At 39.7% G+C, this 24,142-nt stretch overlaps 1 protein-coding gene across 1 annotated transcript; it reads left to right on the top strand.

The window, feature by feature from the left end:
* Positions 1–1,086: 1,086 nt before the first annotated feature.
* On the top strand, positions 1,087–24,021 carry LOC113039477 (uncharacterized). Its single transcript, XM_026197370.1, has 9 exons — positions 1,087–1,381; positions 6,665–6,988; positions 7,063–7,383; positions 20,248–20,358; positions 21,395–21,739; positions 21,864–22,169; positions 22,551–22,862; positions 23,047–23,352; positions 23,619–24,021. Exons 1-9 carry the CDS (start codon positions 1,336–1,338, stop codon positions 23,678–23,680), a joined length of 2,133 nt encoding a protein of 710 aa, XP_026053155.1. The 5' UTR covers positions 1,087–1,335; the 3' UTR covers positions 23,681–24,021.
* The last annotated feature ends 121 nt before the right edge of the window (positions 24,022–24,142 follow it).

Here is a 24,142-nt window from a genome sequence, read left to right as displayed (position 1 = left end):
TGGTATACGGAGGTACTGTGTTATTTGTGACTGCATGTCCTTTAGAAGAGAATGCTATATTTATTATTGACTGTATTAGTCCTGAGTGACTGTTCTCTTTAAATCATCTTGATTTTGGTATTCCACTACTTTTATTGTATTGTGCCTTGGAATGATTGCATTTGATTGTTGTATTCTCATCTATAAGTCATTTAGATAAAACCGTCTGCTCGATAAATAAACGGTCACATACAGATACACTGGTATTAGGGGAGTGTGATTTCACCAAGTACAACATGTTCCTGGATCAACATCCTTGTTGATCCTGGAACAACATTCCAATCAACCAATCAGAACTGAGATATAACTTTTCAGGAAATATGTTTTTGGCTTACAACCAGAGTTAAGTGCTTTTACACCCTTGTTAATCAGCTATCATTTCCCTCTGATTTTAGGAATAAATTATGGGTAATCGTGTTAAGTCTATATTTTTGGACAATAATATCGATCCAGGATCATCAGAAGATGTTGATCCAGGAGCATGTCTTACTTGGCAAAATCATGGCCACTGGTATTTGTATCTGTTCATGTCAGTCCTCTAGTGGACAAACACTGATTTAGCTTAAAAGCTGTTCACAAGTAATGCATAACAGCTTTTAATGTACTATCATGATCACCACTGCACTACATTTCCCACAATCCCTCCTGACTCTTATCCACATGCCCTCCATTATATGTTATAACGATCAAACTAATAGCTATATGGAATATAAACTGAAGAACAGACAATAATGGGGCCAAGCACTCCAGCATCAGACCAAATGCAACAATGAGAAATAAAAGCAAATTTAGAATAATTTTAATTTAAATTGCTGAAAAATCATGAATTCATGAATGATTTATAGACTGACGTTTCATAGACCTTCAGTTGTTATGCATTCAAATTCCATGCCATTTCTAATTTTACAGTATTTTTACCTCCTAAATTAGCTTACTACACTTGTTGTGGAGTAACAATTCTAGTATAAAGTATACAAGTATAAACAATCGTTTTTTTTAATAATCAGAATTTTCACTTATTTCCATTTCTGAAGTTAACTACTGGCAGTAGCTGACATCTTTTGACTCCGGACAGCGGTATCTTGCTAAAAACAACAACAGCCTCAGCTGTTGGAGATATGCGTGCGAATAATAGATAAAAAACAAGGTGGGTCGGTCTAAGGTATGAAATTCCAGGGCTGATTACGAGTTCCTCTCCAGCCCTGCGTCAGTCAGACTTGGGATTGTTGCTAAGAAAAGACAGACTGACAGGACCCGGAACTCGAACTGGAGTCAGAATCCTGATCTTGCAGCAATATGAAGAAAGTGTTTTTATTCGTTTCTTTCGTATTCATTATGGACGGTAAGTTGATTTTGGTTTATTTCTTCAGTACTTTCGGTTTCATGTTTTTATATCTTGTGCATGAATGGAACCAGCAGAAGAAGCGAAATACAACGAGTCTCGAATATTAGTTAAACTCGTGTATTTATAAAGTCAGAAAAAGTTCAACCAAAGATGCGTGAACGCGAAGGAGGACTCCCTCTCTTTTTAATAGGCTATTGATAAAACGGAAATATTCAAATGCGGAAGAAAATCCGCATTTGAATATAACTGCGACAAACAAAGTTTGGGTGGATGGGGAAGCATCATTTTGGTTGATTGGGACAATGCTTCTTTGCGGTCAAAGATTGACGACGGCTACTGTTCCCCTCGGAATATCTGTTTCCCCTCGGGTTGCCAGGTCCGTGTAATAAACCCAACCAAATAGTTAATCAAACATTTTCCCAAAGTAGCCTAAATTCCGCGGATTTGGCAACACTGCCGCATGCAAATACACAAAACACTCCTGGATGTAAGGAAAGCAAAAAGAGACAAACGCTGCAGCATGTAGTAAAATTATTCTCACACCCCCGTTTATAAACCTAGTCTTGATAATAACAAAAAGTCAGTTCTTGTCAAGACACTATACTTAACTGACTTAAAGCAACTAGCACATTGACAATGACCTGTTTTCTAATTTCAGTTTAAATGGGTGTATTCCTTCAATTGGGCCTTTAGAACCTAATTGCAGGTTATTTGTTTAGATTTTAACAATAAAGCTATTTCAATAGATGGCAAACTTGATCACATCTCCTCAAAAAAAAAAAAAAAACAATGTAAAGTTTAGAAGAAAAGTGGTTGCTGGACAAAAAGAGGCCTGACAATTTTTATTTTAGAATTAGAAAAAAGCAAGCTTGCCATTTCAGCTGGATTCTACTGGCCTGGAATGGGGTGGACGTTGATAAATGGTTAAAAAGGCTACTAAAAATTTTCCTTTTCAACATTGCTGTGAGACATAAACTGATTATGTTAACAGCAAGGATGAATTTAGTGGGAAAAGTCACCACCAGGACCAACAATGTAAATGAGTACATTTATTGACCATTACACAAAATACCCTATGCTATTCTGACTAAATATGAAGCAGTTGTGTACTGCATTAATTTATTTCACAGGTTTGGGGCAACAAAAATCATTCTTTCTGACTAAGGCACAGAGTCTGTTAACCAGGTTTATAGTTTATTGAATAAAGGGGAAAAAGATTACTATGAATTCAAATGTTTATGTGTGCATAGGGTTCTGATTTTATACACAACATTTATGGTTCATTGTATACTTATTCTAATGTATGTTTTGCACGCACCATACATAAAGATTTGTTAAGCTTTTGGTGCATACAGCAAGGCATATAATAAAAAAAATTAAACATAAATGAGCATAAATTAATAAGTATACGACTGTATAAAACAGAATATCCAAAGCCTCAAGCATCACATTGAAATCGGTATAAAAAAAAAAAAAGGAAATATATTTCAAGTTGAATAACCTCTCGTCTTAAAACTATTTTCAAGTTTAGGATTTAGGATGGTATTTTGAACTATTTGACTTGCCGTATATCCAGTCGTGCTTCTTGCGCACGCTAGTTCTGATCGTACGTATAGTAACTCGGCAACTACGCAAGAATTGTAGTATGTTTGCGTAAAGGGGAACAGAATCGACTGCTACAACCGCCCCAGATTACTTTGGTTTAATTTTGACAGCACGTTAAACTTTACACTCTGGACAAACTGCAGTCAGTAGAAATATTAAAGACTCTAGCTTCGATATTTGACCACTGTTTTCATAAAACATCGTTGCAGTTACAGTAATTTATGTCAGGAGTGCAAAATAATGATTCTCTATTATGTTTAGTTTAGAATAGAAATTCACCACGTATGTCAGCAGCAGTTTATTTGTGTTCACATTCACTGAACAGCGTCAATAAGGGATTATAGTCCAAAAATGCATACACATGGATAGATTGATACATTTACTCTTGTTTACTTAATATTTCTTCAGATAAAATCAACATTTATATTCATTTTCCACTGATTTACACGATGCAACAGCTCCCTGGGCAAGGCAACCTCCCGCTCTCTCTCTTGAAGCCAACAAGGAAGTGACTAAAACTATAATTCACCGACTGGCCGTTTGAGGCTGGCGGCAAAAGGGACTCAATTCTCCCCATAATAAAATGCATAACTTTACAGCAGGAAAAAAAAGTTTACAGCCTGGTACAAAATATTTTTTGGTCTATATAGCTGATTTGGCCCTTCATGACATTGAGGGGAGCTTATTTATTTTTTACAACTGATCCGTTTACCTTTTTAACTTTAGTTAGTTTGTATAATGTTGCTGTTTGAGCATAAGAAAAAAGATCTGCAAAGTTACAAAGCCAAATTCAAAAGGAGATATTTTATTTAACAGAAATCATTTTTTTAAAATCTACAACAAACAACTTGTTTGGACTACAATGCATATTTTCCAGGATTTGTGATATCACAAATATCAACAAATGGGGTGAGACCTGGTTGAGCTGCACTAGAAAAGGCAGTGAGTGTTATCACCATGTTGGAGGCGCGCTAGCTTTCCCAAGACAGATGAACTTAGAGTGGTTACATTCATCTGGGTTTAAAAAAAAAAAGCAAAAAACACTCAGGTTGATTTGATTTTGACACAATATTTACACTGAAGCTCACAGCAAGCGACTATGGTAAGGGGCATGACATTTCCCGACCAGGTGCAGAGTTCTGTCAATCACAACACAGACTGGCCCAGCTAACCAGTCACAACACATTTTGTATTTCAGAAGGCGGGCTTTCATTTGATACAGGAACTATTCCAGCTACTTTGAGCTTCAAAAACGCTCTTCAGGAACCTATGGGTGACGTCACGGACACTGTATCCATGTTTTTAAGTCTATGGTTCACACTCTTCCATACTCTCACTGTGACTCAGACAAAAGTGACTCAAACAAAAGCATATTTACATTAACATTTAATTTACATTTAATTATTTAGCAGATGGTTTTATCCAAAGCGATTTACAAATGAAAACAATAGAAGCAGTCAGGTCAACAAGAGAACTACAACAGTATACAAGTGCCGTGACAAGTCTCAGTTAGTCTAGTACAGAACCAATTGCCAGGTTATTTATTTATTTATTTAATAAATGAAAAGACAAGAAAAGAAGGAAAAGTGCTAGTATTAGTTGGTTAAGTGCTGGCGAAAAAGATGAGTCTTAGATGTTTCTTGAAAATGAGTAAAGACTCAGCTGTACTAATTGAGATTGGGAGGTCATTCCACCAGCTGGGCACAGTCCAGGAAAAGGTCCGTGAGAGTGATTTTGAACTTCTTTGGGATGGCACCACAAGGCGTTGTTCACTTGCAGAGCGCAAACTTCTGGAGGGCACATTGAGTGAGTTTAGGTATGTTGGTGCCGTGCCAGTGGTCATCTTGTAGGCAAGCATCAGTACCTTGAATTTGATGTGAGCGGCTACTGGTAGCCAGTGTAACCTGATGAGGAGAAGGAGTAACGTGAGCTTTATTTGGCTCATTGAAGACAACCCTCGCTGCTGCATTCTGGATCAATTGCAGAGGCTTGACAGTACATGAAACTGAAATTGACGAAAGTGACGTGACATTCAGCCAAGTATGGTGACCCATACTCAGAATTTGTGCTCTGCATTTAACCCATCCGAAGTGCACACACACAGAGCAGTGAACACACACACACACACACACACACACACTGTGAACACACGCCCGGAGTAGTGGGCAGCCATTTATGCTGCGGCGCCCGGGGAGCAGTTGGGGGTTCGATGCCTTGCTCAAGGGCACCTCAGTCGTGGTATTGAAGGTGGAGAGAGCACTGTACATGCACTCCCCCCACCCACAATTCCTACCGGCCCGGGACTCAAACTCACAACCTTTCGATTGGGAGTCCGACTCTCTAACCATTAGGCCACGACTCCCCAAATGCAGGAAGGCATGCAGGAAGGCATGCAGGAAGGCCCGCCAGGAGAGCATTACAACAGTCCAGTCTGGAGAGAACAAGAGCTTGGACAAGAAGTTGGGTGGCTTGCTCTGACAGGAAGGGTCTAATCTTCCTAATGTTGTATAAGGCAAATCTGCAGGACCGGGTCGTTGTAGCGATGTGGTCTGTGAAGCTCAACTGATGATCCATCACAACTCCTTGGTTTCTGGCTGTCCTCGAAGGAGTAATGGTTGACGAACCCAGCTGTATAGAGAAGTTGTGATGAAGCAATGGGTTAGCTGGAATCAGCAGGAGTTCTGTCTTCGTAAGGTTAAGCTGAAGGTGATGGTCATTCATCCAGCTAGAAATGTCACTCAGATAGGCTGAAATCCGAGCTACCGTCGGTTTATCTGGTTGGAATGAGAAGTAGAGTTGGGTGTCATCAGCGTAGCAGTGATAAGAAAATCTGGCTTCTGAATGACAGATCCTAATGACGTCATGTAGATCAGGGATAGGCAACTCCGGTCCTGGAGGGCCACTGTCCTGCAGACTTTAGTTCCAAGCCTAATTAAACACACCTGAACAAGGCAATCAGTGTTTTGCGGATGTAAGTAGTAGAATGATTGGACAGGAGAAGTTTGGAAACGTCCATCTCTGAGAGTGGGGAGAAAGAGGAGAAAGAGTGTGCGTCGGTCATTGTGAAGTTGTCCTCAGTCTGCGGTGTGGAGAATTGGTCACTGATGGTTCTTCTCTTATTTGTGAAGAAAACTGTAAAGTCGTCTGCTGCAAGAGTCGATGGGGGAGGTGGTGGAGGTGGATTAAAAAGAGAAGAGAAAGTTTTGAAAAGTGTCCAAGTGTCACAACAGCTGTTAATTTTGTTGTGGTAGTAGGATGTTTTAGCCTTGAAGACATTTGCAGAGAAGGAAGAAAGGAGAGACTGATACACACTGAGGTCAGTAGAGTTTCTTGATTTCTGCCATTTCCTATCTGCAGCTGAGTTTAGAGCTATTTAACACTATTTAAACACATGACACAATGAGACATACCTGGGAACAAATGAACTAATTAATGATGCACAGCTGGAACCACATTAATTAAACAAGGAACTAATAGAACTGAAGACAGGAAAAGGAAACATGACCAAATAAGGAAAACCGGAACAAACATGTAAAAATTATTCTGTATTATTTTGTGGGCTGTATTAACATCAGTTGGCATCATCTTAAACTATTTATTGCAGTAATAATGTAGTTTACTTATATATATATATATATATAAAAAACAAAGTAGCTGTTTCGGTTTGTTCTGCAGGTGTGTTTGGGGACATGGAAAAAGTGTCAGTGAAGGAGGGAGATTCTGTCACTCTACACACTGATATCACTGAAATACAGAGGATATTTTTCTTGATGTGGATGTACGGATCTCAAAACAATATTATCGCTAAAATTGATGGTAAAACGCAGGCAGTCTCTACATATGATGTTGATGATGGGAGGTTTGAAGACAGACTGGAGCTGAACAATAAGACTGGATCTCTGCGCATCAGTGACATCAGAACCAAACACTCTGGAGATTATCATCTAAAGATCATCAGCAACGAGACTTTCCTCAAGACTTTCAGTGTTACTGTCCATGGTGAGAAGCTCAGAAATTTGAACACTATTTTTTATGTTTCTTTTTGTTACTTCTCTCTCCCAATTGTTTTCCAGATGTGATTTTTGCCGGGTTAGAAAACAAGAAAGAAGGAGATTCTGTTACTCTACACACTGGTGTTACTGATTCACAGAAACAGGATCTAATACAATGGACATTTGGACCTACAAATCCAGACAGTCTTATAGCTGAAATGAATATTAAGATTCATGAGATCACACTGAATTCAGATGATATATTCAGAGGGAGACTACATCTGGAAAATCAGACGGGATCTCTCACCATCAGAGACATCAGAACCTCAGACGCTGGAGTTTATCAGCTACAGATCTCCAACAGTAAAGAAACACTCTACAAGAGATTCAATGTTTTTGTTGGTACGTAGTTCATGCCAAATCAGATTAAAAGAGTGTACTTTAGATGTTCCTTCATAATGAAATTGTTTGTGTGTTTGACTCTGTCTCTTCAGCTGTTCCAGATCCGGGTCTGTCCAATGGTTATATTGTGCTGATTTGTCTTTGTGTCCTTCTGTTAGTGGCTTCAGCTTTGGGTGTGTTGTGCTTCATAAAATACTCAAAAAAACGAAAAGGTGAGTGTTATATACAGCGAATATCAGGGGTCAAAGCAAAAAATAAAAATAAAAATAATAATATTTAGAAGGATACTATGGCAAACTTATTGCTTTCTTAATTCAAACTGATTTTCTTTTACACGAATACATGGTTGACTTGAAGAATGAGAGCTATACACAATATAATACACTTGAAAATGATGTGCTATATCACTGCTTATCGACACTAGGGGTATGACAATACACTTAGCTGAGATAAGATAAGATACAGATATTTGATTAAATACTATTTTAAAGAAATTTACAGTTGTATTTAGAAATATTTTAACTAATCTAGGGCCTGTAAATAATGATTATTTTGGTAATAAGGTAATCTGATTATTTTGACAACTGAGTAATCTGATATTTTTTAGCAACACAAACAGATCAAAGTGATATCCAGGCTTTGGTATAACTATTTATATATAAACTAATGATGAGGCAATTATAATTGGCTCAAATAAAATATCAAAACCAAGAAATTACATGATTTTATTAGACAACACTGTTACTGTACATAATGTAATATGCCTATACATAATGAACATAACCAACTTAAGTACATTATATGAGGTCGCCAACAGCCCTGGTGACATTTTACTTTACAGTCTGATTAGACAATGTTTAAATCCATTAAAAGTTAATATTTATATAAAGCTTCCAAGACCACTTGCTGAAAGTGACAGGCTGTCTTTGCCAGCCCCTTGGACCATCCCTTGAACTCTGAAGACTGGATTGCTAGAGTGTCTGAGGGGATGCTCAAAGTGGTAGCTTGATCCAATGCTGCTCGAGGCGCCTTTTGCGGCGAGACAGTCAATGTTAGAACGTGGGGACTGCAGAGAGAGGGTTAGATGCGCATTAGCGGTCCAACAATTCAATTCAAGTTTATTTGTATAGCGCTTTTTATGATACAAATCATTGCAAAGAAACTTTACAGAAAATTACGTTTCTACAATATTTAGTAGTAGCTTAAAAGTGGTGACTGTCAGTCTATGTGCATATGGCAAAAAGGGCATGTAAAAAAGACATATAATAAAAATAAAGTTAAATAATGCAGCACAAGGCACATGGCAGATAGAGTGCAAACCAGTGAAGTGAACAAACAGTGGAGATAAAAAGATCTGCCAAGAGCACCAGGAAAACAGTGAGTGTGCATTTTACCATTGGCTAACATAGCATGGACGTGTCTGACAATGGAGTCTCCGACAATCACAGCGTCGTGTTCCGTCTCGCGGAGGAGAGCACAGTGGTTCCCTGTGAAGATCAGAGGGGGAGAAGTCGTCTCCAGGGGCCTGGCTTGCGTCCTCCACTGTGGATGCACCCAGGGTCCGTGGTGTCCTGGCGCCGGAGTGAAGAACATCTGAACATCTATATTAACACGTTATATAAATGAAAATTATGGTGTATAAAAAAGATTTTTAAGATTAAAAAAATAGTCGATAAAAAAATAACTTGACGGAGCTCAAGTGCAATACACATGGCAGCAACAAACAGGAAGTGAAGTAGTGAAGTTTATAGCTGCATACGGGTTTGGTGGTCAACAGTGGTCTCTAGTGGAGGGCACAGTCCCAGACAAACAGCAGAAGTACGAGGAACTGCTGTTAGGGGCCCGAGGACGAGAGACTTTTGCCGTCGAGCTCAGGCTAACCTCTTTCGCTGTCACTAGCGAGCCATTGGGAAAACTCTAGGACCCCAATCCTTACGAGGAGGCACCATAGGTGAAGGCTCTTCTTGTGTGGTGACCAGTTGGTGGTGAGAGGATGTTGAGCGTGATCACGGCGCCGGCGCCTGACGTCGTTCAGTTTCTCTGGGTCTGCGAGGAATCATCTGGCGGAAAGAGTCTGATTGCTGTTTCGCTGCCCTAAACTTATCCACCACCAAGGTGACCGCCTCTCCAAACAGACCATCCTTGGAAATCGGGGCATCCATAAGAAAAGTTTTGTCCTTTTCCTTAATGTCAGTGAGATTAAGCCAAAAGTGGCTCTCGACCGTTAACATCTGTGCCATAAAATGGCCTACTGCTCAAGCAGTAAGTTTTGTAGCACGTAGTGCCAAATCTGTTGCTCGCCGCAGCTCTTTCACAGCCTCCGGTGTGATACCATCTCCCTCGTCAAGTTCTTCTAAGCGATCTGCTTGGTAGGCTTGAAGAACTCCCATCGAGTGGAGAGAGGCAGACATGGTAGGACTTACCGACAAGGTTGGACGTGCATCAACAGGAAGAAGGGGGAGAGATTTCCAAGCCATGGCCGAATTAGGCACGAGAGTCTCTTCCGCTGGCGGAATCACAATTTAGCCACTGTCCAACAGAAATGTTGGTGAAATCTGCAGCCACAGCGTTTGTAATGCACACAGAGTATGGCTGTTTCCAGGACCTCAAAACCTCCTGGTGGAGGTCCGGGAAAAAAGGCAAAGGCCTATGGGGCTTTGCAGGTGTAAGACTAGTTAAAAAATGGTTGTCCAGCATAGATGAAGGTTGGGCTTCGGCAACCACAGAAACAACATGGCGGGGGCAAGAAGAAAGGCCACTAAGCACTGCCAGTGCATGATGCAGGCCAAAACACACTATGCACCTTTCATAGGTATCCCCCTGTGACGAGTGGGGCGGGGCCAAGAGCCATGGGAAGGGGGCGAGGCCGGTGGAGTGATTGAGAAATGAGCGACGCCTGCTTGACCCACCGGTCTCAAGTCCCACGGAGGAGATGGAAGGATATAAAACAGGAGCGACGACAGTGAAGGACGAGAGAGGACCAGGCCCGGAATTTATTTTGTCATTAAAGTTTCATTTTGATTGTCCACCGGTTCCCACCTCCTTCTTCCCGTGATCATGGAGTTTTTATTGTTACGGTGGTGCCGAAAGATCCCTTGCCGCTGTGGTGAATCCTCGGTGCCATCGAGCAGGCGAGGAAGTGTGCCGCCATGGATGCTCGAGGCGGTGGGCTGGAGTGAGTTGCCAGGGACGTGGATGGGTGGGTGCCATCCGTGAGGGCGCGGAGGAGTCGCCGCTGTTTGCCAGAGAGCTGGAGCCTGCTGCCGTCCGCCATGTTGGTGAGGAGCAGGGAACGGGGGACTCCTGCCAGCTGCCCAAAACTGGAGGAGCTGTTGCCGTCCACCGGGCGGCGGTGGAGTGTTGTGCTGTCCGCCGAGGGCCGTCCAGTGCCACAGCCAGGCACCGCGGTGGAGATCACCAAGCTGGTGGAGGGCCAAGTGGCAGTGAGTCTAGGAACTGATTTTTTTTTCTCCTCTCTCCCATCTCTCATCTCTCATCTCTGTCACTCCTCATCCTTCCATCTCCTTTTCTCTCGGCTCATCTGTCCTATCCCCAGGTTCCCACGGTTCACCATGAGCGGTCCCCCCTGGAGGGGGGTGGGGGTGGGGGTAGAGCGCAGTCTCTTGAGCACTCCTTGGCCTGCGAGGGGCGATGGGGGTATGTGATGAGTGGGGCGGGGCAGAGAGCCGGGGGAACGGGGCGAGGCCGGTGGAGTGATTGAGAAATGAGCGACACCTGCTTTACCCATCGGTCTCGAGTCCCATTTAGGAGATGGAAGGATATGAAACAGGAGCGACGACAGTGAAGGACGAGAGAGGACCAGGGCCAGTATTTTATTTGTGTTTATTTTGTCATTAAAGTTTCATTTTGATTGTCCACCGGTTCCCACCTCCTTCTTCCCGTGATCATGGAGTTTTTATTGTAACAGTGGTGCCGAAAGATCCCTCGCCGCTGTGGTAAATCCGTGGTGCCATCGAGCAGGCGAGGAAGTGTGCCGCCATGGACGCTCGAGGCGGTGGGCTGGAGTGAGTTGCCGGGGACGTGGATGGGCGGCTGCCGTCCGTGAGGGAGCGAAGGAGTCGCCGCTGTTCACCAGAGAGCCAGAGCCTGCTGCCGTCCGCCATGTTGGGGAGGAGCAGGGAACGGGGGACTCCTGTCAGCTGCCCAAAACTGGAGGAGCCATTGCTGTCCACCGGGCGGCGGAGGAGTGTCGTGCCGTCCACCGAGGGCCATCCAGTGCCACCGTCAGGCACCGCGGTTGAGATCACCAAGCTGGTTGATGGCCGAGTGGCAGTGCGTCTAGTAACCGAATTTTTTTTTCTCCTCTCTCCCATCTTTCGTTTCTGTCACTCCTCATCCTTCCATCTCCTTTTCTCTTGCCTCATCTGTCTTATCCCCAGGTTCCCGCATGTCACCGTGAGCGGTCCCCCCTTGAGGGAGGGTGGAGGTTTCAGAGCGCAGTCTCGTGAGCACCCCCCGGCCTGCGAGGGGCGATGGGGGTATGTGATGAGTGGGGCGGGGCTGAGAGCCGTGGGAACGGGGCGAGGCCGGTGGAGTGATTGAGAAATGAGCGACACCTGCTTTACCCACCGGTCTCGAGTCCCATTTAGGAGATGCAAAGATATAAAACAGGAGCGACGACAGTGAAGGACGAGAGAGGACCAGGCCTGGGATTTATTTTGTGTTTATTTTGTCATTAAAGTTTAATTTTGATTGTCCGCTGGTTGCCGCCTACTTCTTCCCATGATCATGGAGTTTTTTATTGTTACAGTGGTGCTGAAACCCGGGAGAAGGAGGGACGCGCTGCTGAAGATTTTTTATTGTTACACACCCCCTAGTGTAACACCTGCCACACGGCTCCTTGCATTTCCCGTAAACTCAGCGCGTCCACGAAGAGGAGTTGAACAGTGCTCGATGAAGAAAGTCACTGAGAACGCAAGATGCTTTTCTTAGAACACAGAAAATTTGCCTTCCTGAAGGAAACGAAATCTAAGTGAAATAGCGCGTGGCACGCAGGTATACTATGCGTACGCATGCGTAGGGTGGTGCCAAGCACTATTTGGCCAGTGAAATTGGTGGGATGGTACAGGGCTTCAGACATTCGTCACACCAAGAGGTGTTCCCATGCAGTGACGTCACTCCAGCATTGATGTAACCTATGAAAGAGAAACAAGATTTTTTTTTTTTTTTTATGTAGGATTATGCTTTCTGCAGCCAAACGCTGCTCGCCGAAATCCAGCATGGCGCTGGAGAAATTTAATAATGGAATATACGTGTAGAATTGTTTAAAAGAGTAATTAGTTACCATATTTTCTTCTAGACTGAACCACAGATTGTTTAATTCAAAGCCTAGGATTGTTTAAGGAGCCAACAATTTAGCAGAAGAAAATCTGCTTTTTGTGTGATGAAAATTTCTGAATTTTTCTTGTTCTTACTGAAGAAAGAATAAAGAAAGTTCTAACACCCTAGAAATGCATTTAAAAAGTGACTTAAAAACCAATCAGATCACTGTTCAGTAAATTGAATCAAACTCAACACTAAATCACTTATGAATCAAATTGAAGGTTTTGGAGCAGTTCAACTGTTTCTAATGGGACTCACTTTACATTAGTGTATTAATTCACCCAAATCATATATTTTTGAATAGTTGAACAATGAAACATATTTTGAAATATTTAATATCTTCTCCATTTACTTGATGTTGAGACAGAAAAGAAGACTGTGTCAGTGAAGGAGGGAAATTCTATAACACTAAAAACTGGTGCAGTCGAGGTCCAGAGAGACGATGAAGTGCTCTGGATGTTTGGACCTCAAGAAATGGTTATTGCACAAATCTACAAAAAGGCTGGTAACATCTCATATGCTGACGATGAGCGATTCAGAGACAAGCTACAGCTGGACCATCAGACTGGAGATCTGACCATCAGCGACATCAGGATCCCAATCTCTGGAGATTATCAGATGAAGATCACCGGCAGTAAAGAACCAAAACTGAAGAGATTCAGAGTTATTGTACGAGGTGCACAACTGAAATACTTCAAATATCCTACAGTATTGTCTGTTAATATGTTATTTTACAATATGTATATTATACTTATTTGTTTTTAACCTATATAGGGCTCCTTAGTGGGTTTTGAATTGTTTACATCCACATTCATATCAACATGTTTTATGTATTTCTGTTTCTTTATAAAATGTAGAGGACACACGGAAATTCACAGAAGGAGAATCTGTCCATCTGCAGACCGGTGTTACTGAAATACAGAAAGATGATCTGATACTTTGGAAGTTTGAACCTAAAAATGCCCTTATCGCCAAAATCGATGGACTGACCAATGAGAGCAGTGTCTACGATGATGATGACGGATTCAGAGACAGATTGGAGCTGGACAATCGAACTGGAGATCTCACCATCATGAACACTAAAAGCACTGACTCTGGAGTTTATGAACTGCAGATCAAGAACAGAAATAAAGTCTCCTACAAGAAATTCAACGTTCTTGTTTGGCGTGAGTAACTCAATAACTCAGTAACTCAACTAAATAATATCGATAACCATGTTCATGTTCACAGTCACATGTTTCTTCTACATGTTTCTTGCTTTGGCAGTGAACACACTGAAATATACAGTGGGAGATTCTGCCACTCTACAAACTGGTGTTACTGCACTGAACAAAGATGACCGGATACTGTGGAAGTTTAGTGATAAAGACATTTTCATAGCTGAAATCAACCGAGCCACCAATCAGACCAAATTATACAAAGGCCCTGATGGCAGATTCAGAGACCGACTGCAGTTAAACCAGAGAACTGGAGATCTGACCATCAGGAACATCAGCAGAGCTCATTCAGACGTTTATACACTTCAAATCACCAGCGGCAAAAAGAGCACATGCAAGAGATTCATGGTTATTGCTCATGGTGAGTAACTCAGTCGGATTTATGATTGTCTTTAAAAGATAAAGATGCAAACAACTTGAGAAGACAGAAATGTTAGTCAAATCTTCATTGGTGCCCAGAAATTAGGGACATTTTAAAATCTGTACAGCTCCAACACAGTTTATTCTTATGTGCAAAACAAAAATCCATTATCTTGCCCTCTAATTTATCAGACGGGATTTAATTTTGTTATAACATTCATGTGTTTACTCTTTTATGTGGTGCTGTGATAAAATTAAAGAGAAGACTGTGTCTGGGATGGAGGGAGATTCAGTCATGCTTGACAACGATATTGAAGTACAAAAAGATGATCTGGTGCTGTGGATGTTTGGACCTGAAGACAGTCTCATCGCTAGAGGAGAAAGAAATAAAGCACTTTTCTGTACATATGATGGCACTGAAGGGAAATTCAGAAATAAACTGAACCTGGATCATCAGTCCGGATCTCTGACCATCACAAACAGCACAACTGAAGACTCTGGAGTTTATAAACTATTGATCATCAGCAGCCGAGAGACCAAATACAAGAGATTCAAAGTTACAATCCGTGGTGAGAAACATGGTGATCTTATTTAGTGTGCCTTTATTTGGAAATCACATTATTCAGCTTTAATTAAAATAAATTTAAAATATTCAATTGCGTTTTAATTTTCATTTCCAGAATACTTAGATTTTTTTAAAAATGTGATTATCTTTGCACATAAATATCAACTTTTGAATATTCTTTGTTTTCTTTCAGGGATTGAAAGAAGTCCAGATGAGGGGCCTGTGGAGGAGGGGATCCCCTTAATGCAAATAACAACACCATAACAGTAATAGACACTATGAATTCATACCCAATGAGAGTGATTGTTTTTTAACTATTGGTTTTAGATTTACATTTACACCGTTGTTTACGGAGGTACTGTGTTATTTGTTACTGCATGTCCTTTAGAAGAGAATGCTATATTTATTATTGACTGTATTAGCCCTGAGTGACTGTTCTCTTTAAATCATCTTGATTTTGGTATTCCACTACTTTTATTGTATTGTGCCTTTGAATAATTGTGTTTGATTGTTGTATTTTCATCTGTAAGTCATTTAGATAAAATGATCTGCTCAATAAATAAACGGTCACATACAGATCCACTGCTGCTGGTATTAGTATCTGATAATGTCAGTCCTCTAGTGGACAAACACTGATTTCGCTCAAAAGCAATTCGCAAGTAATGCATAACAGATTTGAATGTACTCCCATGATCACAACAGCACTACATTTCCCACAATCCCTCCTGCCCTCCATTATATGTTATAACGATCAAACGAATAGCCCTATGGAATATAAACTGAAGAACAAACTATTTTGATGAACAAGAGCATGATTGTGGTCAGTGTTGTTGTTTTTCCCCCAAATTATTTCACACTCAGTTTCTTTCTAGAACTGACTGACCGTGTGTTTTAAAGCAGAAAAACCCACAGCCATAATGAGATTGTTTCTAACATTGTAAAATATATTATGTTAAGGCTTGTACTTTCTCTGAACATTTCATTTGCTAATAAAATTCTAAATTTAAATTAATTTAAATTAATTTTAAGATTATTTTACTCTAAAGTAGCCTATCTCTAAGAGATCCTGATGCATTGCAATAGTTTTTTTCCTTTAGTATTTGTTTTTTTTTTTTTTTTTAGAATCATACAGGCATCATAAAACATTGTGAACATAGTATTTCACTGAAGCTTGATTGCATCATCTTCATTTTGTGTTTCTATTTTGTGTTTATTCTCGTTCAGTGTCAGTTATCATGTGTTAATGTATTAAGCTACTGTTGTAAGAACACTGTCATTTTTGCTACAGCCATGTTAATGATAATAAAACACGTCTTGCATTTTTAATAATAGAAGCTACAAGTTATTATAATACCAGACAGGGAGAGCAGTAAAACAATAAGAAGTATTCATATTTTTAAAAAGGCTCTGATGTCCAGAATCCTAATCTATATCGTTAAGAGACATTTTTTCTTTATAGTGTGTGATAAGGTTTTGGCCCTTAACAAGTTTTACCTGTTTATCACTCCTTGGCTTGTCAAAGAATGTTATCAACTGATTTCTGCCCCCATGTGCACAGTGACAAAGACTGAAATTAGACTAAAGATTGATTTGCATAAACCAGCGAACTTCTGTATTAGCAGGATAACAGTGACTCCTAGCTGTGTATTTTCGACGGATAGTTTCTGCAGTGCTTACAGTGGGTGGCAGTAATAAGCAAAACAAATGTGATTATTTCAGAGAACTTTTAAATTGCAGGCAGATGTAGGCCAACATTACGGTACATACAAATATTTGGAGCGTCCCTTCTGTCCCATATGAACACTTATTTTCTACACGTAACCTATACAAGAATAAACACTATTTTCTTCAAGGATCAGAATCACAATTGTGCCTTATTTTCCATTTCTGAAGTTAATTGGCAACACTAAAGAAAATCACGTAACGTAATTATCGTTTGACTCCCTTCTTGACACCGGCATCTTGCTAAAAAATATAACTAAAAAGCAAGTAATAGATACTGAAAAACAAAACAATAAATAAAGCTGGGCCGGTCTAAGGCATAAAATCCCAGGGCTGAAAATGAGTCAAAAAATCCCTCTCCGGCCCCACATCAGACTGTTTGGGAGTATTGGTAAGAAAAGACAGACTGACAGGAAGGGAACTCGAGTCAGGATCATTATCTTGAACCCTGCAACAATATGAAGACAGTGTTTTTATTTGTTTCTTTCGTATTCATTTTGGACGGTAAGTTGATTTTGGTTTATTTCTTCAGTAGCCTACTTTCGGTTTCATGTTTTTATATCTTGTGCATGAATGGAACCAGCAGAAGAAGCGAAATACAACGAGTCTCGAATATTAGTTCAAATCGTGTATTTATAAAGTCAGAAAAAGTTCAACCAAAAGCGCAAAGTCTGTGATTCAAAACAGATGCGTGAACGCGAAGGAATGTGTGCTGCCCCTCTTTGTGATAGGCTACTGATCCTGAAATATTCAAATGAGGAAGAAAACTATTTGCTAAGAAACTTAATAACTGCGAAAAACACAGTTTGGGTGGATGGGGCAGTGTTTAAAGGCTTTACTATGAAAATTATATACCTTGTAATAGAGAACTATATGATCCTTATGGCCTAAATGAGTGGTTCAATCTTTTTATTTATGCAAGCCCTAATCAACCACAAAAATATTCATGAACTAGCTAGATATTTGCTAAAATATAAATTCTTTGTGCAGGCTAAATGTGTTTGCCAAACAGTTCATTGGTCGAATTATTTATTTTATTTCATTATTTTTTTTGGACAAAGATTAGAAATTTAATAGTTTTTAATGACTTTTGGACTTAAAACATTCTTTTTCCTCAGGTACATGTGTTGTATTGTGCAAATTTTGGATGGATTTATGAATTAATGAATAAACATGGGCTCTTAATAATGATAAACAGAAAATTATATATTGCATATAAAATTATATTAAAGTACGAACTAACTTGTGCAATACAGTGAATATTCTTACAATACCCTAAAAATGTGCTGTCCCAATTCGCCAAATATTGTATCCCAATAATTATAATTATTTATTTATTTTTGGCCCTGTTTACAGAAAAGATAACATTGTTTGCTCCCAATCACCCTTCATTCACCTATTTAATATCCTACATCCAGGGACAGAAGTTTCACATCACATAATTTGCATAGGTGACAGTGGACAACAGATATCAGTTATGGGCCATTCCACCGAATGGGTGCCATTTGCTTCAAAACTCTTCCAAAAAAAAAGACTGAATCTAGTAATACACACTGTTCAGCTTTTTTGTGGATGTTGTTTTCTTACAGCGCAGTTCATACTCAAGCAACATTCCATGTGTCACGAGTCTAATATAATTTCCACCAGACAGAAATTTCAAGGACAATTTCTGTAATACTTGCAGGAATGTAATATAAAACAGCAATGCAAAAACATTGTCTCTGTGTAGATAGAAGGCCAAAACTTTGAGAAAAAGATGTATTTTCAAATGTATCTAGATTTGGTAGCCTAATATTTACATAAATAAATCAGATGACACTACTCATTCCTGTTACTTTTACTATATATGATTATAGGATACATGAGTAACTGAGTAACAGGACTGAAAGTAACAAGATTTAGATTTTAGGATAAAATTAGCAAATACATATAACCACATGGAGTACAAGCTGATATTATGAGGATACTCAGCAAATTACAGTCATTCACAAAAGATTTCTTTTTTTTTTAAATAAACAAGAAGGCTAAAAGAAACTTCAGAACTTCAAACATCAGAAATATTTCATACTGTAACAGTGTCTGGTCTGTGTTTCCCTGGGTGTCCACTAGAGGTCTCACTTCCCATTATCGTCACCCCACTTCAGTACTGCTTTTCACACAAGCCTTTGTCTGGACTCATCACTGTTAATTGCACTCAGCTGTTCCCACTTTCATTGTTTGCACCTGTCCTTATATACCCGGTTTGTTTCTGTCACTGTGATCAAGTCCTTTGTTTATGTCTCCCGGTTTATGTTTCGGGGTCCTTGGTTTTTTGTTCATGTTTCTTTTTTCGGACTGCTCATCTGGATTTTGACCTTTGCCTTGCTAGTTACGATTCTGGATTACCCAATAAAACACTGCAACTGGATCTCTCTGTTTGTGTGTGCGATTCGTGACATATTCGTTGCATTCTTTGTTCATGAGTCATGTTATCACATCCTCAGAGCTTGTAGATATAAAGGGTGTTCTTTAAATGACTCTCTTCCTGGGTCCCTGCAGCTGGCTGATAGGGACTGGACCCGTTTGAGATAGTTGGGTACTGTGTGATCACTAGTTGATCATTACTCAACGTTAAGACTGCAGATGGGAGAAAGAAGACTCCTTTGATTCCTTTTTGGAAGTAGCTGATTCTGCACATTATTTAAATGGTTGTTCCATGAGATCTTACACATTAAATGATGGCAATAATTCTGGCATATTTCATATTATTCTGTATTATTTTGTGGGTTGTATTAACATCAGTTGGCATCTTCCTAAATGATTGATTACAGTAATAATCTAGATGTTTCTGTTTTTTCAGGTGTGTTTGGGGACATGGAAAAAGTGTCAGTGAAGGAGGGAGATTCTGTCACTCTACACACTGATATCACTGAAATACAGAGGATATTTTTCTTGATGTGGATGTACGGATCTCAAAACAATATTATCGCTAAAATTGATGGTAAAACTCAGGCAGTCTCATTATACGATGTTGATGATGGGAGGTTTGAAGACAGACTGCAGCTGGACAATAAGACTGGATCTCTGCGCATCAGTGACATCAGAACCAAACACTCTGGAGATTATCATCTAAAGATCATCAGCAACGAGACTTTCCTCAAGACTTTCAGTGTTACTGTCCATGGTGAGAAGCTCAGAAATTTGTACACTATTTGCACAATGTTTACATGGGAATATAAGTCACATACCTGTTCCTGTTTGTTTTCCAGATGTGATTTTTGCCGGGTTAGAAAACAAGAAAGAAGGAGATTCTGTTACTCTACACACTGGTGTTACTGATTCACAGAAACAGGATCTAATACAATGGACATTTGGACCTACAAATCCAGACAGTTTTGTAGCTGAAATGAACATTAAGATTCATGAGATCACACTGAATTCAGATGATATATTCAGAGGGAGACTACATCTGGAAAATCAGACGGGATCTCTCACCATCAGAGACATCAGAACCTCAGACGCTGGAGTTTATCAGCTACAGATCTCCAACAGTAAAGAAACTCTATACAAGAGATTCAACGTTTTTGTTGGTATGTAGTTCACATTAAAAGAGTGTTTCCCTCATACTGGAATCCTACATGTTTTTTTTTACTTACTCTAATGATCGTCTCTCTTCAGCCGTTCCAGAAACAGGTCTGTCCACTGGTTCTATCTGGCCCATTTGTGTCCCGCTGTTTGGTGTTGTACCTCTGGTTGTGATTTATCTGTTCAGATGCTGTAAACAGAAAGGTAAGTGTTATCAATAGCTACTATTGCAATAGGGATGGGCATATATATAATGGTCTTAGTGCCATATTTACTAAACAGAGCAAAAAGCACTGATGAGAGTGCAAAGTGCAACAATGTGCACATTAAAAAACAGAGGGGGGCCCAGTCGAAATCCTGCTCCTTCAGGAACGCGATTTCAACTGTGCCCCCTCAGGATTTCAAGCAAAGTGGATTTTGGATGCAGCTTCCAAAAGACCAAAAATGGCTGAATGATATATATTTTTTTGCATATATATTTGATACGATTAGAACATATTGTGTGAAAGTGTTGAAGCTATGATGTAAGATCAGTTATTATTAATGGCTCTAACAATTTAAAGAGATATGAGGCTACAATCTTTTTTTGTCCCATTTTACCTGATGACCCATTTTAGCTGACTTCACCTAAATGACACTAATATTAGGCTACTTTCCCCATAGCCAATTAAAGATAAACTAACATGATCTATAATGGTGCAAAATTTATTTACTTCTATTTAAGAATCATGACATTTTATGATATAGTAAACAAGTTGGGGGAAAATTTCAAATAAAAAAGGAACAATATTTTAACTGAGGGGGGCGTTCAATCGGTCTGTGCCCAGGGCACTGCTGTGTCATCATCCATCCCTGTCCACTGCTATTCCAAATAAATGAACATTACTGCAGTTTTTCCTCCGGCAGCATTACTGCCAAAATAGGTTGTAAATGAACTTGTTAGCTTTGCAGTGTGTTTAGTTAAATTTTACAGGAATGCTAAATGGTTAACACTTTAATCTTTGGTCATTTATGTACAAGCTTTTTAAATTAAATGTATGCATTTAGCAGACACTTTTATCCAAAGCGTCTTACAGTGCATTCAGGCCAACAATTTTTACCTATCATGTGTTCCCGGGAATCGAACCCACAACCTTGCGCTTGATAGCACAATGCTCTACCAATTGAGCTACAGGAACACTTTTTCTAGTTCTTCTATGTTAAAACATTTTACATCTCCATTCACTTGATGTTGAGACAGAAAAGAAGACTGTGTCAGTGTCGAAGGGAAATTCTGTCACGCTAGAAACTGGTGCAGTCGAGACCCAGAGAGACGATGAAGTGCTCTGGATGTTTGGACCTCAAAATACAGTCATCGCTCAAATCTACAGAAAGGCTGGTAACATCTCATACGCTGACGATGAGCGATTCAGAGACAAGCTACAGCTGGACCATCAGACTGGTGATCTGACCATCAGCGACATCAGGATCCCAATCTCTGGAGATTATCAGATGAAAATCACCGGCAGTAAATTTACTAAAATAAAGAGACTGACTAAATTGAAGAGATTGACTAAAATGAAGAGATTCAAAGTTATTGTACGAGGTGACGTTTTTCTAAGTATTTTTTTATTATAATATCCATTATACTACAAATATTACTTTATTCCTTTTAAGCTCTTTAGTAGATGTTAATTTGTTCATCATTTTCATGTTTCTGTTACATGAAGAGGACACACAAAAAATCACGGAGGGGGAACCTGTCCATCTGCAGACCGGTGTCACTGAACTACAGGAAGATGAAGAGATAATGTGGACATTTGAAGATGTCATCATAGCCAAAGTTAATAGAAAGAGCAGTGACAACAACGTCTACATTGTTAACGATGAGAAATTCAAAGGCAGACTGGAGCTGGACGACCGAACTGGAGATCTCACCATCATGAACACTAAAAGCACTGACTCTGGAGTTTATGAACTGCAGATCAAGAGCAGAAATAAAGTCTCCTACAAGAAATTCAACGTTCTGGTTTGCTGTGAGTATCTCCAAATAATATATGTTCAAACAATAACCAATAAGCTTGATTGTACCTGCACAATATAGCAAAAAATGTATATCTTTTAAAGTACAAATTATAATACAGTTATATTACAGTCACTGCTTTTTCAAACTCAATCCTGGTTTACAGTGCGTGTCTAGCAGCATAATGAAACTTCAGTCTGCAAATTATCCAAAGAGCGCTTCTTTTATTATTACTTGAGCTGTCATTCAATCACTTCAGGTTAAGATCACTGTGAATGAGTTCTGCACTCTTGACAAAAACACAAAACAAAAAAACAATTATAATCAGTATTCAATACACTGTATCACTCCGCTGCTCATTAACAGTCCTACATTGCTCTGTGACTTTGTGCAGTGAATATGCTGAAACATTCAGTGGGAGATTCTGTCACTCTACAAACTGATGTTCCTGAGCTGAGGAATGATGACCGGATACTGTGGAAGTTTAGCGATAAAGATATTTTAATCGCCGAACTCAACAGAGCCACCAATCAGACCTTATTCTATGAAGGCCCTGATGGTCGATTCAGAGACCGACTGCAGTTAAACCAGAGAACTGGAGATCTGACCATCAAGAACATCAGCAGAGCTCATTCAGACGTTTATACACTTCAAATCACCAGCGGCAAAAAGAGCACATGCAAGAGATTCATGGTTATTGCTCATGGTGAGTTATGTGATGCCGTAACAATTAAATGTTCAGCTAATATGTTTTGATGAATGCTAACAATCACAATGGTTTTGGGTGAGGAAGAGAATGAATGAAAATGAGCTTTTTAACTGTAGCATTAAGATTCTCTGTTATAATGTCCATGTTTTTCTCTTTTATGTGGTGCTGGGACAAAATAAAGAGAAGACCGTGTCAGGGTTGGAGGGAGATTCAGTCACGCTGAACGCTGATATTGAAATACAAGAAGATGACCTTGTGCTGTGGATGTTTGGACCTGAAGACTGCCCAATTGCTAAAGGGGAAACAAAGGAAAAGATCTCCACATATGATGATGCTGACGGGAGATTCAGAGGCAAACTGAATCTAAATTATGAGTCTGGATCTCTGACCATCACAAACACCAGAACTGAACACACTGGAGTTTATAAACTACAGGTCATCTGCCGCCGAGAGACCAAATACAAGAGATTCAGACTTACAATCCGTGGTGAGTAACATGGTGATCGAAGGAATGTAGCCTCTGTGTACAAGCGATTTGATCTTAAGAGTTTGTAAACTTAATAGTATAAACACTATGAATATAATAGAGACATACATACGCCATATAGTCAATATCTCCAGCTTTGTTTCTGTTGCTTCACTGCCACTCATAACTTCTCTACGGTTTCAAACACTATCATCTGTGTTGCTTATCTGTTCATGCTAGCATTTAATGTAGCTGTAACCTTCTGTGATTCCTTTGTTTTCTTGCAGAGAGTGAAAGAAACCCAGACTTTGGGTCTGAGAAGGAAGGTATCCCCCTGGTACAGAAATGAAACTCAACAGAAATAGTAGCTGAGAATAACTGTGAACGGTTTTAGAGAGTATTGCACATTTTGTATGATGGTACGTACACATAAGTGTTATATACAAGTATATCACACAAATTTACATATGCATGTGTGTGAATGGATGTATTTTTGTACTAAATAACTACAGTCCTCAATTTGTACAAAAAATACTATAGTATATATCTTGAAAACACTATATTTAAGTGGAATTTCCATTCACTATTAGTGATGTGCTAATGAGCCTGCTTCAGGTTTTGTTGTTTCTTTTGTTTTCTTTCAAATATCTTGTTTTGTTTTTTTCTGTCATCCGGCATCATAAGCTTTTTTTTATCCAAAGCGACTTAATCTATCTATCTAAGCTATCAATTTTTTTTATCCATCGTATGTTCCCGGGGAATCAACCCCCCCCAACCTTGCACTTGACAAAGCAATGCTCTACCATTTGAG

This window comes from Carassius auratus, chromosome 22, assembly GCF_003368295.1.
Source record: "Carassius auratus strain Wakin chromosome 22, ASM336829v1, whole genome shotgun sequence".
Lineage (NCBI taxonomy): Eukaryota > Metazoa > Chordata > Actinopteri > Cypriniformes > Cyprinidae > Carassius > Carassius auratus.
Note: the sequence above shows the minus strand (reverse complement) of the source record. Positions and strands in the feature narration are given on the sequence as shown.

What these genes read in the sequence shown, in the direction of transcription:
- LOC113039477 (XM_026197370.1), top strand. Translation starts at nt 1,336, where the DNA reads ATGAAGAAAGTGTTTTTATTCGTTTCTTTCGTATTCATTATGGACG. An exon ending in ATTCAACGTTCTGGTTTGCT is followed by an intron (nt 22,170 to 22,550) that starts GTGAGTATCTCC and finishes GACTTTGTGCAG; the next exon opens with TGAATATGCTGAAACATTCA. An exon ending in ATTCAGACTTACAATCCGTG is followed by an intron (nt 23,353 to 23,618) that starts GTGAGTAACATG and finishes GTTTTCTTGCAG; the next exon opens with AGAGTGAAAGAAACCCAGAC.